General features: G+C 34.9%; 1 protein-coding gene across 1 annotated transcript in view; it reads right to left on the reverse strand.

Annotated features, from left to right (window-relative positions):
- The window catches only part of gpm6aa (glycoprotein M6Aa), a 30,469-nt gene extending 20,462 nt beyond the window's left edge, over window positions 1–10,007 (reverse strand). Inside the window, exon 1 of the mRNA XM_056472070.1 lies at window positions 9,643–10,007. Within this exon, the coding sequence (XP_056328045.1) occupies window positions 9,643–9,679 (37 nt within the window). The 5' untranslated portion in view covers window positions 9,680–10,007. The remainder of the gene's footprint in view (window positions 1–9,642) is intronic.
- Between the last annotated feature and the right edge of the window lie 4,966 nt (window positions 10,008–14,973).

A 14,973-nucleotide genomic window follows, 5' to 3' on the forward strand; every position in this document is an offset into this window, starting at 1 on the left:
TGAATGGTAATTGTCATCTATTTAAATATTGTTAGTTAGTACTCGGTTATCTATTACTTGGTACTCAGTTATCTGTAATCGGTTATTTGTTACTCAGATATTTCTAAATACTCAATTTTCTGTTAAAACAACTGGAAATCTGGCAGCTATTTGCATAATTTGTTGTGTTTTAGGACATAACACTGTATTGAACACTGTTTTACTGTACATAAAATGCTTATTGCAAAATCAAATATAAATATGACCTTTTTAAGGTAATTCATTTGTTACACATAATCACTTCACTGCTGTATAGTAGGGAGGTCCAGATCCAATCACGTGATCGGAAATCGGGCCCGATCACGCAATTTCAGACTCGTTTGAAATCGGACGTTACCTCCTGATCAGAACTCGAATATATATATATACACAGTTGAAGTCAGAATTATTAGCCCCCCTTTGAATTTTTTTTTCTTTTCTAAATATTTCCCAAATTATGTTTAACAGAGCAAGTAAATTTCCACAGTATACACAGATAATGTTTTTTATTCTGAGAAAGTCTTATTTGTTTTATTTCGGCTAAAATAAAAGCAGTTTTTAATTTTTTTAAGGTCAAAATTATTCACCCCTTTAAGCTATTTTTTTTTGATAGTCTACAGAAAAACCATCACTATACAATAGCTTGCCAAATTGCCCTAACTTGCCTGGTTAACCAAATTAACCTAGTTACGCCTTAAATGTCACTTTAAGCTGTATAGAAGTGTCTTGAAAAATATCTAGTAAAATATTATGTACTGTCATCATGGCAAAGATAACATAAATCACTTATTAGAAATGAGTTATTAAAACTATTATGTTTAGAAATGTGTTGAAAAAATCTTCTCTCCGTTAAACAGAAATTGGGGAAAAAAATAAACAGGGGGGCTAATAATTCAAGAGGGCTAATAATTCTGACTTCAACTGTATATTCTCATTATTTTTTTAACACATATATAGTTATGCGGTCTCACAGAGTTAGAACTCTTTCTTGACTTCACACAGAAACAGCAATGCATGCGGCATGACATCACTTTGTTACAGAGACGCTATTGGTTAAATGCCTGCAAAGTAGAACACAGAAGCAGCTTGAAGCAGAAAGCGTGAGTATGTCTGCAATTTGGAGGTATTATAAAGTTAATGACGACAACATTGCCATAGCAAACTATGAGATTTGTAAACTTGGAATTGCATGCCGGATATTTTAATTTGAGGTGCTGTTTGTTTTTATATCAGATTTTTTTAATGTTTACTGTTTGCACTAAAGTCCAAAAGTGAAGAATTGATGTTATTTATTACTTGATTGTTCAAGCTACCTCACAGTGCTGTATTTGTTAATAGAGTTGTTGAATGTTAAAATAAGGTGAATTAAATAAACAATAAGGAACATCTTCGCTCTACTTTATTCTTTTTTATGTATTATAGAAGTATCAGATCGGGTTTCGGTATTGGTAGATAATCAAAAACAAATGACTCGGATTCGAGGGCAAAAAAACCTGATCGGAACATCCCTATTGTATAGTAAATGTATATGCATCATCTTTCACATTTAAATGCATTGCCTTCTCTATTACTTACAGTTAATTAATTAACTGTTTGTTACTGTGTTCTATGGAATCTTTCCAAACTGTGTTTTCTGCAGTGTGGGAAGTTTGGCATTTGTGCTTCCTGAGGAAGAACAAACTTTGATTGAGCTTGCATATGTTCCCACTCAGTGTTTGTTTGCCAGTCCTTATAAAACGAGTGCGGTAACTTACATGATTTACTCTGTGAGAGAGTTATGACCACGGTTTGGTTGAGGCCAATGCTCCGGTTTCAAGCTTTTGAATGTGAATTATTGAATACTGTCAAACACGGCTATGGTAATGATGCTGTAATGAACCTCAGACCTGGCCTTACAGCGGCATTGGCAAGGGATCAACCTGTTGCCATCGCAACTGCTGTGCTTTTCAATGAGTGCAAATATAGACTGTTCTTTGTGGTGTTTGATTGATCAACTGGTTTATTTTGGATTTAAAATAGTGATTTTGCATTAAATATTTTAGGAAAGGGGGGTTGATTAGAATTATGCAATGTCAAGTTAACTGAACAAAATGTCTAATATCCTTTCAAACTGTGCAACGTGCTTTCACGACTTAACCTATAAGCTAAAAATTAGCAAATCAGCTTGAAATAGTCAAACCTGTTACTGTCACCCCTGTTTCTTTTACATTTTGTTGACATGTGAGTAATAGGATTGGCTGACTTAATTTACAGGATTTATCATCCATGTTGTAACTAGTATATATTAAGGTTCTATTGCTTTGACTTGTAATTATGATACATAGATTATACCTCAGATGGCTCTCCAGATTTAACTGTATTGGATTTATGGTAAAGTCCTTGTTTAAATTACTCTATTGTAAAAACTGTCTTTTTTTCTTAACTAAAATGTAATCTGCGGCCACAATTAGGGAATCTGAATGACAAATATGAGACTGTTTCAAATTTTAGATTCAGGAACTAAAATACTGCTAATATACAGCATGTGAAAACTTTTGCTAAGTTCTGATTAAAACCATAGTGTATAGTAATAATAATAATAATAATAATATAGTAATAATTCCTGTAACAAGGATGACATTTACTGTGACCTTTTATGTGAAGCTGCTTTGACACAATCTACATTGTATAAGCGCTATACAAATAAAGGTGAATTGAATTGAATTGAATTGAACATAAACAGCTAAACATGAAATAGAAAATTAAAATAAGATATTAAATAACCTTATGGTGTTTTACAATTTCATATATTTATTAAGAAAATATATATAAATTTTTTTTTAAAAGATTAAAAGGCACTGATTTCATGGAATGATCCTTAAGTTCTTGTTTTAATGACCAATAAATGTTCGAATGCCTGCAATTTTACTGAGCTGCATAATGGTATTAGCATTTACACAATACAACTTGCCCTTCTGATCCTGTTATGAGATTCTTTGAGGTGTTGAAACAACTGCATGCCTGCTGGTTGGCTGAGAGTAATCACATTTTCTGAAGCCACCCCGAATTGCATTACATTACAATGCAGCCTTACATTCATGACTCAAAGGGTGTTAGACCATGATGGTAATAGAAACGTATGCAAATTGCACACTTAGTTAATACAGGATGTTGAATCTTATTTACAGCACACATTATCACTCGCTGGCAAGATTCACAACACATCACATTTGTTTGAAGGCACATGTTGTAATATTAGGGTATGACTGACATGGTTTACTAAACCAGAGGTCCAGAGCAACTCAATATGAAAAAACTATATTGATTCTATTTTTGGATATTTGCATATGCATTTAGATTTTATATTATGCAAATAAAAAAAACATTTCTTTATATTTCTTGTTTCTTTTATGATTGCATAAACACAGGGGTTAGTACTGTATATTAAAACCCTTAATCATTGCATTTGCAGTTTAACAATAACAGAAGTCAATCTTTTTCTGATGAACTTCAGTTTAATGTAGGGGTTCTCAACCTTTTACACTTAGGGGCCCACTTCTTTCTCTGACCAACTTTCAAAGGCCCACCAATTTTATTTAAATTTAATTATATATAAATTAAAACTATACAATATAATTGCATAATTTTTAAAGTTAAAGTTTTAATAACTCATCTCTAATAACTAATTTCTAATAACTGATTTCTTTTATCTATGCCATGATGACAGTAAAAAATATTTTATTATATATTTTTCAAGACACTTCTATACAGCTTAAAGTGACATTTAAAGGCTTAACTAGGTTTATTAGGTTAACTAGGCAGGATATGGTAATTAGGCAAGTTATTGTATAACGATGGTTTGTTCTGTAGACTATCGAAAAACAAAATATCTTAAAGGGGCGAATAATTTTGACTTTAAAATGGCTTTTAAAAATTTTTAAACTGCTTTTAATCTTGCCGAAATAAAACAAATAAGACTTTCTCCAGAAGAAAAAAATATTATCAGACATACTGTGAAAATTTCTTTGATCAGTTAAACATAATTTAGGATATATTTCAAAAAGAAAATAAAAATCAAAGGGGTGCTAATAATTCTGACTTAAACTATATATATATATATATATATTTTTTTTTTTTTTTTTTAAATTTATTTATTTAACATACACAGATTCAAAGAGAACCACAGGTCAACAGGGAGACCGCAAATGCCAGCTTCTGCTTTAAACTGGACTGACTTAATATCTACTTTTAAATATCTACTATTCAAAAATATACAAACAAATGTAAAATACAGTAAAACACCCTAAAGCTGTTGATATGCACCAATCTGATGGCGATTGACCCGGATATTATTGGGAGATCGCTGACAGGAACAGTGAACAGATCTGAAGCTCATATGCAAGTTTATTTTTACATTCTATGGCTGAAACACCATTGAGCCTCGCTAGATCCTCCTGTATGAGCGTGCGTTTGTTATAAAACACTCACAGGACATTAATTTGGACAATTATGCAGATAAATTAAATAGTTCACACAGAAATACGCAAAGAGAGACTTTCAACTTCACTTCACGCATAGTTTGTGAATGAACAGACTTATGTGTACTTGTTGCAGAAGCGATCATGAGGCTGTTTTTGCGTAGAGTTTGAAGTAATCAATCAGAAAACAGGAGAAAGTCCATTACTTCAATCATTTTAATATAGCAATTAATGAAATCCAAAAATTATAATATAACATTGAGAGTAAATTTTATTTTCACAGCCCACCTGCAGGATGAACTTAAATAAAATCTTAAATATAAAAATCAGAATTAATAATGAACACTAAAGTAATATGCATTTTTAAAAATATAAACTATTAATAACCTGTCTTCAAACTTTCAAATCATTTAGATCATATATTGGCAGAAAATGACAATATAAATTTAATATAAAATATAATATATCTAAATATGTAAAAACAATAAGTTTTCAGACTGTAAATAAATCAAATGCATTAGTGTTTGGTAGTCGATTCAAATGTTAAACCAAAAATGATGCATACAAAAGACAGAAAACCCCCAAATCATAAACAAAAGCACTATCCTGAAGGCTTCTCTAATAATAAAGCAATAGCCACTCCCACCATGTCGCCCCCATATACCTCCCCCAATGTCGCTCGATCACCCACCCAACCCAACCCCAACGCCCATCTGTCAGTCTGACAACCACAGTGCCACTCCTGCCTCGCCTCGCCCCGCTCACCCCACCCCCAACCTCCAATTAATCCCTGCCACTGAGGGGTCACTGTGAACCACTGGTCACCCAGACGCATTTCGGAAGGGAAACGTTCTCACAGGGCTCTCAAAGACTGCAACAAAAGGCTGTAGTTGCTAACGCTAATCCGCACCACAGAGGAGAGAGAGAGAAAGGAAGAGTAAAGGGATAAGAGATTGCGACAAATGAAAGAAATAGACAGTAGGACTCAAAGAAAGAGAGAGATAACATAGATACTGTTTTGGGTATTGTGATACCAATAAAAGGTTTAGATGGTTATAAATGGAATTATATGGGTCTTTTGGGTCTAATGCAGTATTCTCTAAAATTAATAAAATTAAATAAATAATTTTTTTAAAATTAACTGGTTTTAATGGTTAAAATTGGATGGTTTGTAATGTTTTAATGGTATTCGTAGTGGAATCCATTAGATCGTCTATGATGGTTTCCGTTGTTTTTTCAGCAGGTTTTTTTAAGCCACTATAGTCATTTATAACCAGCTCAATTTGGCCTTTGTTTTAATAATATCTAAGCGAATTTGAATAATTTGTCGATTTAACACGATTAGCATTTCATTAGCCCCAAACGCGGTTTTCTCCTCAGATGAAAAGAATTCAAATTCAATTGAACTCCATCGCATCAAGTGGCTACATGAGAGGCGATGTGTCTCAATCGCTGACCCCTCCCTTGTAGGCGAGCGGCTTTTTATCACCGGCTTCTCTGCGCATGTTTAATCAACCAGCAGGGTTGCCATGGCGACGGTGGTGGAGGTGCAGGCCCTAAGAATGGGCCGGGCCTGTGCGCTCCATGACCCACTTACAGCGCCGTGTGTCAACACATTCAGCGGCAAACAGGCTGAATGGGAGACACATTTACAAGGATTACAGGGGGGGAAAACACAGTCCAGCGCTGAACACAGTAGGAAAAGTGAAAACTACATGACTTCATCCAACCTCGCTGCTAGAAGATTTGCTCGAGCATCTTCACTCAGCTATTTAGACTGAACTGTAAATTGCAATTCAGGAAAATAAAAATATTCTCAAAGTTGGACAATACAAAAACTGTGCAGTCTTTGTTGTTCTTCAAAATTCAGTTTCAGAGTGAAAATTACTTCTACTTCAGTTTTTTTGACTGTAAATCCTTTGTTTGTATGTACTTTTCAAACGCACCAATTGTGGAAAAAATGGCATTCTCGTTAAATATTCCACCAGCTGAAGAACCTGCATGTTCTCAAGCTTGTCTGGCCTGTTTGAAACAATGGGGAGAACAATGGTGCACTCTGTTCACTTTCTATTAAAAGCCATGACTCAGTTTGGAGAACAATTAATGAAACTTCAGTGTCCCTGAGAGGTTTGACCAGAATGTAAGAACAATAGGAGTGTCCATATTCTAGGGACTTACACAAGGTTGTGTATTTAACAAAATAGGAAGGAAATGGGATTGCCAGATTGCTTGCATCTCGCAGAGGTATATAATTCAATTACACTTGTTTTCATTTTACCATCCTAGTCTAAGACAATGTGTTGCTTTTTGGAGAACAAGACACCTACAGTATGTTTACACCACACAATCTTCGAATCAAAGATTTAAATAAATAAAAAAAGAAAGAAAAAACATCTCGAGTTCTTCGCACAACCTTTTAAGTGAATACTAACAGAATATTTTATTAATTGAACGATGAATAAAGAATATTACACTATAAAGAACATTTTTTTGGAATGAAAAGTGAACATTAGTGCCAACAAAGAACTTTTATTTTGAAAACTGATCCAAAAACTCAAACCACTGCTACTAATCCTTATGTAGTGCAACTTGCATTGGGATATTAATAATAAAACAGGAGTTTGTTACATGCTGAGATGCTAAATATAGCACAAAAGGCATAACAACATACAGTGAGGTACAGGTATTCAGGTCGCTCTCAAAATTCAGCAAGAAAATATTAACATGGATTTTTAGAATTGCTCCTTTATGTCAGAACATGCGCATAAAACATGGGCGCTGAATTGGCAGGCAAAACATCCATGAGGTAATGGGCAAATAGTAACTGTCTGCCAAATCATCTGTCATGCCATCACACTCTATCATTTCATGAGATCCTATAAAAGTCTGATTCAGAACGCTCACTTTATGAACATCTCTTATCAGAATCTTATCAGTGGATGATGTTACACAGTCAATAGGGCCTGATAGGAGCCCATCCAACAGACTTTACTCTGTCAACAGCAGTGATGACAGATATTTGCAGGAAAAAGCCATAAATAAAAGATGAGGAGTGGGACGGTATCTGTGTGTGTTAACGGCCTAATGTCCTCTAATCCAATAATCATGAGAGGTAATGAAATGTCCATTCTCCCATGAGGCCGCTTAGTTCTCCACTTTATCTATTGTGCAGCGGCTGGGTCAGCTCACTGGTCAATGCACGTCTGTGAATAAACTACATCTGATTATCGGACTCAAGAAATTTGGTTACTGTATAATTAGTAAGTGTTATGCATTAGGTCACTGAAATTGGGAATGATAACAATGTCTTTTTTTCTTCAAGAGTAAAGCAAGATTCTGGAATCAGCAAAGTCATGGGTTCACTTTCCAAGGGAATTTAGATTTCTAGAAAAAGTCAAAATTTTCCTTAAAAGCAAAATTGCTTTCGATAAAAGACTGCCAAATGGATAAACAATGATCACCTCAAATGTTATTATTTTTATTATTACAATTATTATTTTGTTATTACAAAACATAAAAAGTATAATAGTTTAGTAGTAATACTTTACTAATTTATTTTATTTAATAATATCATTTAATACATTCATTAAATAATATTATTAAATAAAATAAATAAAGTATTACTACTAAAAATAAATTAAGTTAAATAGTTTAATACTTTATTTGATTTAATATTATTTAATGAATGTATTAAATAATATTAATAAATAAAATAAACTAATAAAGAATAATAGTTATTTAATAATATTATTTAATACATTTATAAAATAAATGTATTTATTATTATTATTATTATTATAATTTATAGAAAGAACACTTTTGAATTTAATAACCAAAATAAACGATATTCATGAGCACTCAAAGTTATTGTGAAGTCTCAGATTCCAAAATATCTATTTGTAATTCTTACCTAAATCAAAATATAAAATAAAAACAATTAAAAAAGCACAACAAAAACATGCTAAATTAAATGTATACAAGATCATTGTCAAAAAAAAAATCATCCATATGTATTTGTTATATAGAAAACACCAAAAAGCAATATAATAGGTATACAGTTTTATCAAGAAGTGCATCAGGTGCACTTTAGGGAACATTTAAATGCAAAACAGCTTAAAAATATAGAACAAAATTGCTATGTGTCGATATGCATTTGTGATTCTCAGACTGAATGAATAAATCCCACCAATCATGTCATCCATTGCTTCAAGAAATCAAATAAACATAAAAAAAGGATGATAAAACAGCAACCCCCCCAGCAGGTTGAGCATAAACCAGTGATCCTCTCATACATTTCATGTGCTAAATATCACACAAACCCACTGACAGTCTAAGCACAGCAGACCTGACATGGCTGCTATCATCACACTGCTTCAGAAGGGAGGAGGAGGAGGAGGAGGAGGAGGGAAAAAAAAAATCACTGAAATATAGAGAGTCGTCATAGATGGAGCGAAAGGAGGATGAAAGAGTTCCGAAGGCTGATATTTCGATTATTCCTTTAATTCAAGCTACACAGTCAAATGCAAATATTTTCTATATACACCACAAAAGAAAGGAAAATATATACAATGATTGAGAATCATCAGCCCCTGCAAATGGTGGTGTTATAAATGGCTTTTGTGTCAAAGCAAACAAAAACCAGGAAAATAGAGTTGGGCGAACAATGGACGCATATTTAAATGCCCAATGCATGCAAAAGACGGATCTCCTATCTAGCTCAGACAGACTGACAGAAATGCGTGGCAAACAAAGACAGACCCATCAGATTGTTCACACACACACACACACACACACACGCTCATGCAGGATCCATCCCCTGCACACACCCCTCTTCAAAATCATTGTGCGATCTAAAATCCATCAGTTTTTTATTGTTTGTTTGTGGGTTTTTTTTGTGGCATCACATTTGCTCATCTGCTATTTTCGACTACCAGAGAGATAAAAAATTTGGCAGTGCATCCCTGGATTTACACTAAATTGTACAAAAATAGGGGGAAAAATAATCCAGCATTCCAACCCATATTCAGGTTCTTTTCCTAACCTCGTTTTATAATCCACAAGATCAGACGCAATGAAAAGCAGCGAGGGATTAAGCACAAAGGTAAACAACACGGAAAGATGGATGGGAGGAAACAATGAAGGATGAAAGAAAAAATGATTTCTTTACCCTTCTGGGTCTGTCCCTCGTCCATGTCCTCCTCCATGTTGCCTTGTCCTGTGATTTCGGGGGTCTCGACGGCGGTGACCAGTGTTGCGCCTGTGGGTTTAAAGTCCGCTCCTTGAACGCCTTTCTCTTGCCTGCTTTCCACAATAGAAGCTGAGGCTGGTCTCTCTCCCTTTCTCTCTCGCTCTCTCTTTCTCTCACTCCCTCCTCCCTCTCTCGCTCCTGCTACTACCCTGTTCCTCACAGAGAAGAGCTGCTGTCAACACACATTTTTTTCAGTTCACTTGCCTTGTGTGAGGAGGTTCAGTGTGGCATCTCAGTGCAGGCTTGTGCAAACCATTGAGTGTTAAGACATTTACAGATATTGTGTTTATAGAATGTAACCAAGCTCAAATGTGGGATGCAAAAAAAACAAAACAACAACCACCCAAAACATGGGTCGGCACACTGGGTGGAAAGAAAGAGGTGGGTTTTTGGGGGAGTCGAGCAGAAATATGGTATAAGCCTCCACTTTACACCCCTGCTCTGAAAGAATGGGGAAGGCTGGTTGCATCTCTGCTGCATTAAGGTTGCGATGAAAACAAGAGATATTCGATTATTCTGATTATTACAGTGTGTGTATGTTGTAAATCTGAGGAGGTGGAATGTAATGATGGCATCTAGAGTGGGTTTTTTCAGCTTGACTGCTTCAGTGCGCAACATGGATGAAATATAAATGCATGTGATGAATATAACATCATATGGTGGGTTCACGTGATTCTGTGTGTGTGTGTGTGTGTGATGAAACATATTCACTGTGTCATTCCAGGGAGTGACAACAACATAAAAGGCATACAAAGGAGTCATTTTTGTAGTCAAGCTTTGCTCTCTTAATCAGACACACGTTATTTGTTAAAACCTGCAATTTAGTATAGAAGTGCCATTCAAGCTTTCAAATCTTAATGACTATTGTGATCAGTTTTGGTAAATTAACAGACAAATAAAACTATTGGTTCTGTGAGAAGTTATCATTATTAGCTGTTATTTTATAATAGCTTTTACCAAATTTTGTGGAAGAATTCCCCCCAGTTTCAGCAGCATCCGCATCATTAATTGTACAGACACTATAATTGTAAAATTTTAAAATAATTATATTTTGATTGCTCCTTGGTAGATTGTATGATATAACCCATGATATAAGCAGAAATCCATATTCACTTCAGAATACACAATTCGTGATATACCAAGTATGCAACCAGGAATGTATGGAATAATTAACGATCCGTAATCTAAGACTGCCAATTAGTCTATAATGAAAGAAGTTCTTCATTCATGTATTTTTCTTAAGACTTGGTCCCTTATTTATCAGGGGTCGCCAGAGCAGATTGAACCGCCAACTATTCCAGCACATGTTTTATGCAGCGGACGCTCTTCCATCCACAACCCAGTACTGGGAAACACCCATACACTCTAGCATTCACACACACTCATACACTACGGCCAGTTTAGTTAATCCAATTCACCTATACCACATGTCTTTGGACTATGGGGGAAACCAGAGCACCTGGAGAAAACCCACACGAACAAGGGGCGAACATGCACACACTATAGACATGCCAACTGGCCCAGCTGGGACTTGAACCAGCGACCTTCTTGCTGTGAGGCAACAGTGCTAATCACTGAGCCACTGTGCAAGCCAAAAGATCTTGTCAACTCAAAATTTTCTTTGAATAGTTTTTTCATTCATTCATTCATTCATTCTCTTTTCAGCTTAGTACCTTTATTATTTTGGGGTCGCCACAGTGGAATGAACCACCAAATTATCCAGCATATGTTTTACTGTACGCAATAACACAGGGAGAACATGCAAACTCCACACAGAAATGCCAACTGACCCAGCCGGGGCTTGAACCAGCAACCTTTTTGCTGTGAAGCGATTGTGCTACCAACTGCGCCACCGTGACACCCTTGATTAGTTTTTTATGCTAAAATGTGCTAAATTACAATAAGTTTATAAACTAAATGCAAGTAACACTGATATTCAATATGTAATTGATCATTTGTGAATTGTTAATCTTTAGAAAACGTAAACATTTTTTTAAACCATTGCAGCAATGCCAGGTAAAGACAGTTATTCTGTAAGAAATACATTTATTTCTGTTACTTTAAGAATTAAAAAGCATATTTGTCAATCACGTGTACAATGTTAGTCAAAGGAAAAAACATGGAACAGGAGTGACAAATGCAAAAGCTATTTTATTTTTAAAGAAGCTGCTGAATCAGTGCACGAAGAAAACAGAAAATTAAGTCTCAAACCAATCTGCAATCCAAACCAATCTTAAAATATGACAGAGACTGGATTAACGGGATATTTTTCCCAAAAATCTAAATTTCCTAATCATCTACTCACACTCAAGTGGTTCTAAACTTTTGATTTATAGTTCTATATATCATAGTTATTTCTTCTGTTGAACACAAAAACATAAAGGATATTGGGAGAAGTCAGCCATTGACATCCATAGAAGGAAAAAAAATACTATGGAAGTTGATGGTTATTTTTTCCACATTATAAATTTTTTTTGATCAATTAGTTATGACAGTATATGTTTTTAGTTCAATGTAACTTATTAAACTAAGTTAATCATGTTCTAACTTAATCTTATAAGTTATGCAAGCTGTTTTAAGTCAGTTTAACATAATATAAGTTCAATGGACTCAAAGTTATTTTGATTCAGCTTAAAAATTAAGGCAACCAGGACTTTTTTTTTTTACAGTGCAGCATTCCTTTTTGTTCAAAAGAGGAAAGTAGCTAAAAAATGGAATAAGTGTAGCAATACTAATAATAACACTAACACTGAATTTTTATTTTTGGGTGAACTATATCTTTAAGATTTCAGCCAGAGAAGCACTTGTGTTTTCTTGTGAGACATTATAATGGTTTGTCACATACAGTACTAGTGCTGCCAAAATAACACCGGCAATGCTTACATTGTAAGACAACCAAGTCAGTGATGGATTTATGCTTAGCCTGTGCATAGACAGATATATATCAGCCAGTAAACCACTCAGCACAGAGGCTCTGTTACTAAAATACATTTACAAATAAACTTCACACACATGCCAAATGTTCAGTTTTGAATATATGCTAGTTACTGTGGATAGATTCACAAAGCAGCCAGAAGCTGTGTTCCCATGTTTAGAAGATCAAATTAAAACTGCAGTTATACTTTAGAACAAAAAAATAAAATCAATAAACAATAAAAATAAAATCATACCCAGATTTTGGAGACAGTCCATAATCGAAGGTTATAATAGAACACCTTTTGAATTAAAAGTGACACAGCTATTGGATGAAACTTGACAATTTTTAACAATCCATAATCACTCTCAAGCAGCTTCTGTAAAGATTTAATAGTATGATTAAAGACTGATTTGCCAAAGCATGATTAGACACTAGGAAAAAATCTAACTGTATTGACAACTGTGACTGTATTGCTACCTGTTTTAGCTGAAATATGACAATACACAATACACTGGCTTCCTTTTGAAGCAAAGTTTGTGTTTCTTCCCTGGGTGAAGTCAGAGACTAGTTAAAACTTGTCACTTACATAGTTTTGAATGGGGAAAAAAATGTAACGGTCTAGTGTAGGAAGCCCTGCCGCCTTCCAGTGAAGGAGCCAATAATCGATTGCTATGGACTGACCATTCTCCAGAGAAGAGGGAGTCCAGACTTGTGTGGTTTTTATGGCAGTTTTTGTCATTTAAAAAAATTAATAAAGAAACACTCCACTTTAAAAAAAAAAGACCTCCTACAGTTAATATTAAGCCCCCTAGAGTTAACTGTGTGTTGATCATTTTAAAGCTTAACTTTGCTGTTGTTATATTGTGTACTAAGGCTACATCCAAAATCGCATACTTCCATGCAATATAGTACCTTAACAGTATGTGAGCAGAGTAGTCTGAATTAATAGTGTTCGAAAAACAATATGTCAAAAGTACCTAGATGACCTACTACTTTTGGCGAGATTCTGGAGTGTGCATCCAATGTATGCTATGCTATCCCGTGATGCCATGCAAGAGAATTCATGAATGGGAGTGAAGCAACGCAACTGACGCAGATCACATGATAATGACAAATGGTGGATGTAGTTTGTCTGAATTCTATTCATACATAGGAATTATACTCTCATTCTGGCCTAATAATCAAGGAACGTTCCTGGCGTACCATGGCTGCAGCAGGTGCAATGATATTATGCAGCGTGACTGGCACACGCCCCAGTTGTAAGCCGGTTGTCCACTATTGGACGTTACCTGTAGCTATTTTCAGGTTCTGCATAATATTATTGTGCCTGCTACAGACATTCTAAGTTGGGCAAACAATTTTGGAGAAATTAATGTTTCTCCATTCACTTGCATGCCTGAAAAGCATTTCAAAGGTGATCCACGAGTTGCCTTAAAGGAACTTTGATCAAATGGATGTGATTATGACAGATTATTTCACATCCCTGCTTGGGAAACTGAACTCTAGCCATCCAACTGTGCCGAATCCACAGGTGCCACTGAAACTGTGAGCTTATATCTGGGTCTGACTAACATGACTCCAGTGATCAAGCCAGGAGTGTTGGCTGGCCTGCAAGCCATTAGACTGAAGCTTCATGCCAAAGTGGACATCTAAATTGACTAAAATGAGCAAACACATCCTTGGTGAATGAGAGCTCAAGATAAAGTAACAATAGGGAAACAGAAATTTAATGAAGCGAGACAGACTATAAAAACTTGTATAAGTTGATGAACACATTAAATGTAGTTCCTCTGATAGAAAGCAACACAAGGTTGCTAAAACTGAAGACCCCTTTTCTGTAGCTTTTTCCCGGAGTGAAGCGAAGGTTATAGGTTTAGGGGTTGCCACAAGTTATTACCTATTTTATGGAATACTATCATAAGTACATAGGTAATGTTGTGACTTCATTGACTCTAAATTGTTCCTCTATGAGTGCATATACTGTATATAGTAAATATAAGGACATGAAAGATGACACTGAGGTTTTTGTTTCAGATTCACTGCTTCAGTGCACGAGATGGATGAAATATAGATGCATATGATGAATGTAACACCATATATTGGGTTCAAGTGATACTTTATGTATGTGTGTGTGTGTGTGGTAAAAAATTCACAGTGTCAATTCAGGGTGTGCAAAAACATAAGGCATAAAAAGGCAGTCATTTTTGTTAGAAGTTAATCAGGCACATTTTTGTTAGAACCTGCAATTCAGTATAAAAGTGCCATTCAAACTTCTAAATCATAATGATTATTTTCCTTTTTTGCATACAGGCCTTCTGAAATTAAAATACTTA

The sequence above is a fragment of the Danio aesculapii genome, chromosome 14, assembly GCF_903798145.1.
Source record: "Danio aesculapii chromosome 14, fDanAes4.1, whole genome shotgun sequence".
NCBI classification, from domain to species: Eukaryota; Metazoa; Chordata; class Actinopteri; order Cypriniformes; family Danionidae; genus Danio; species Danio aesculapii.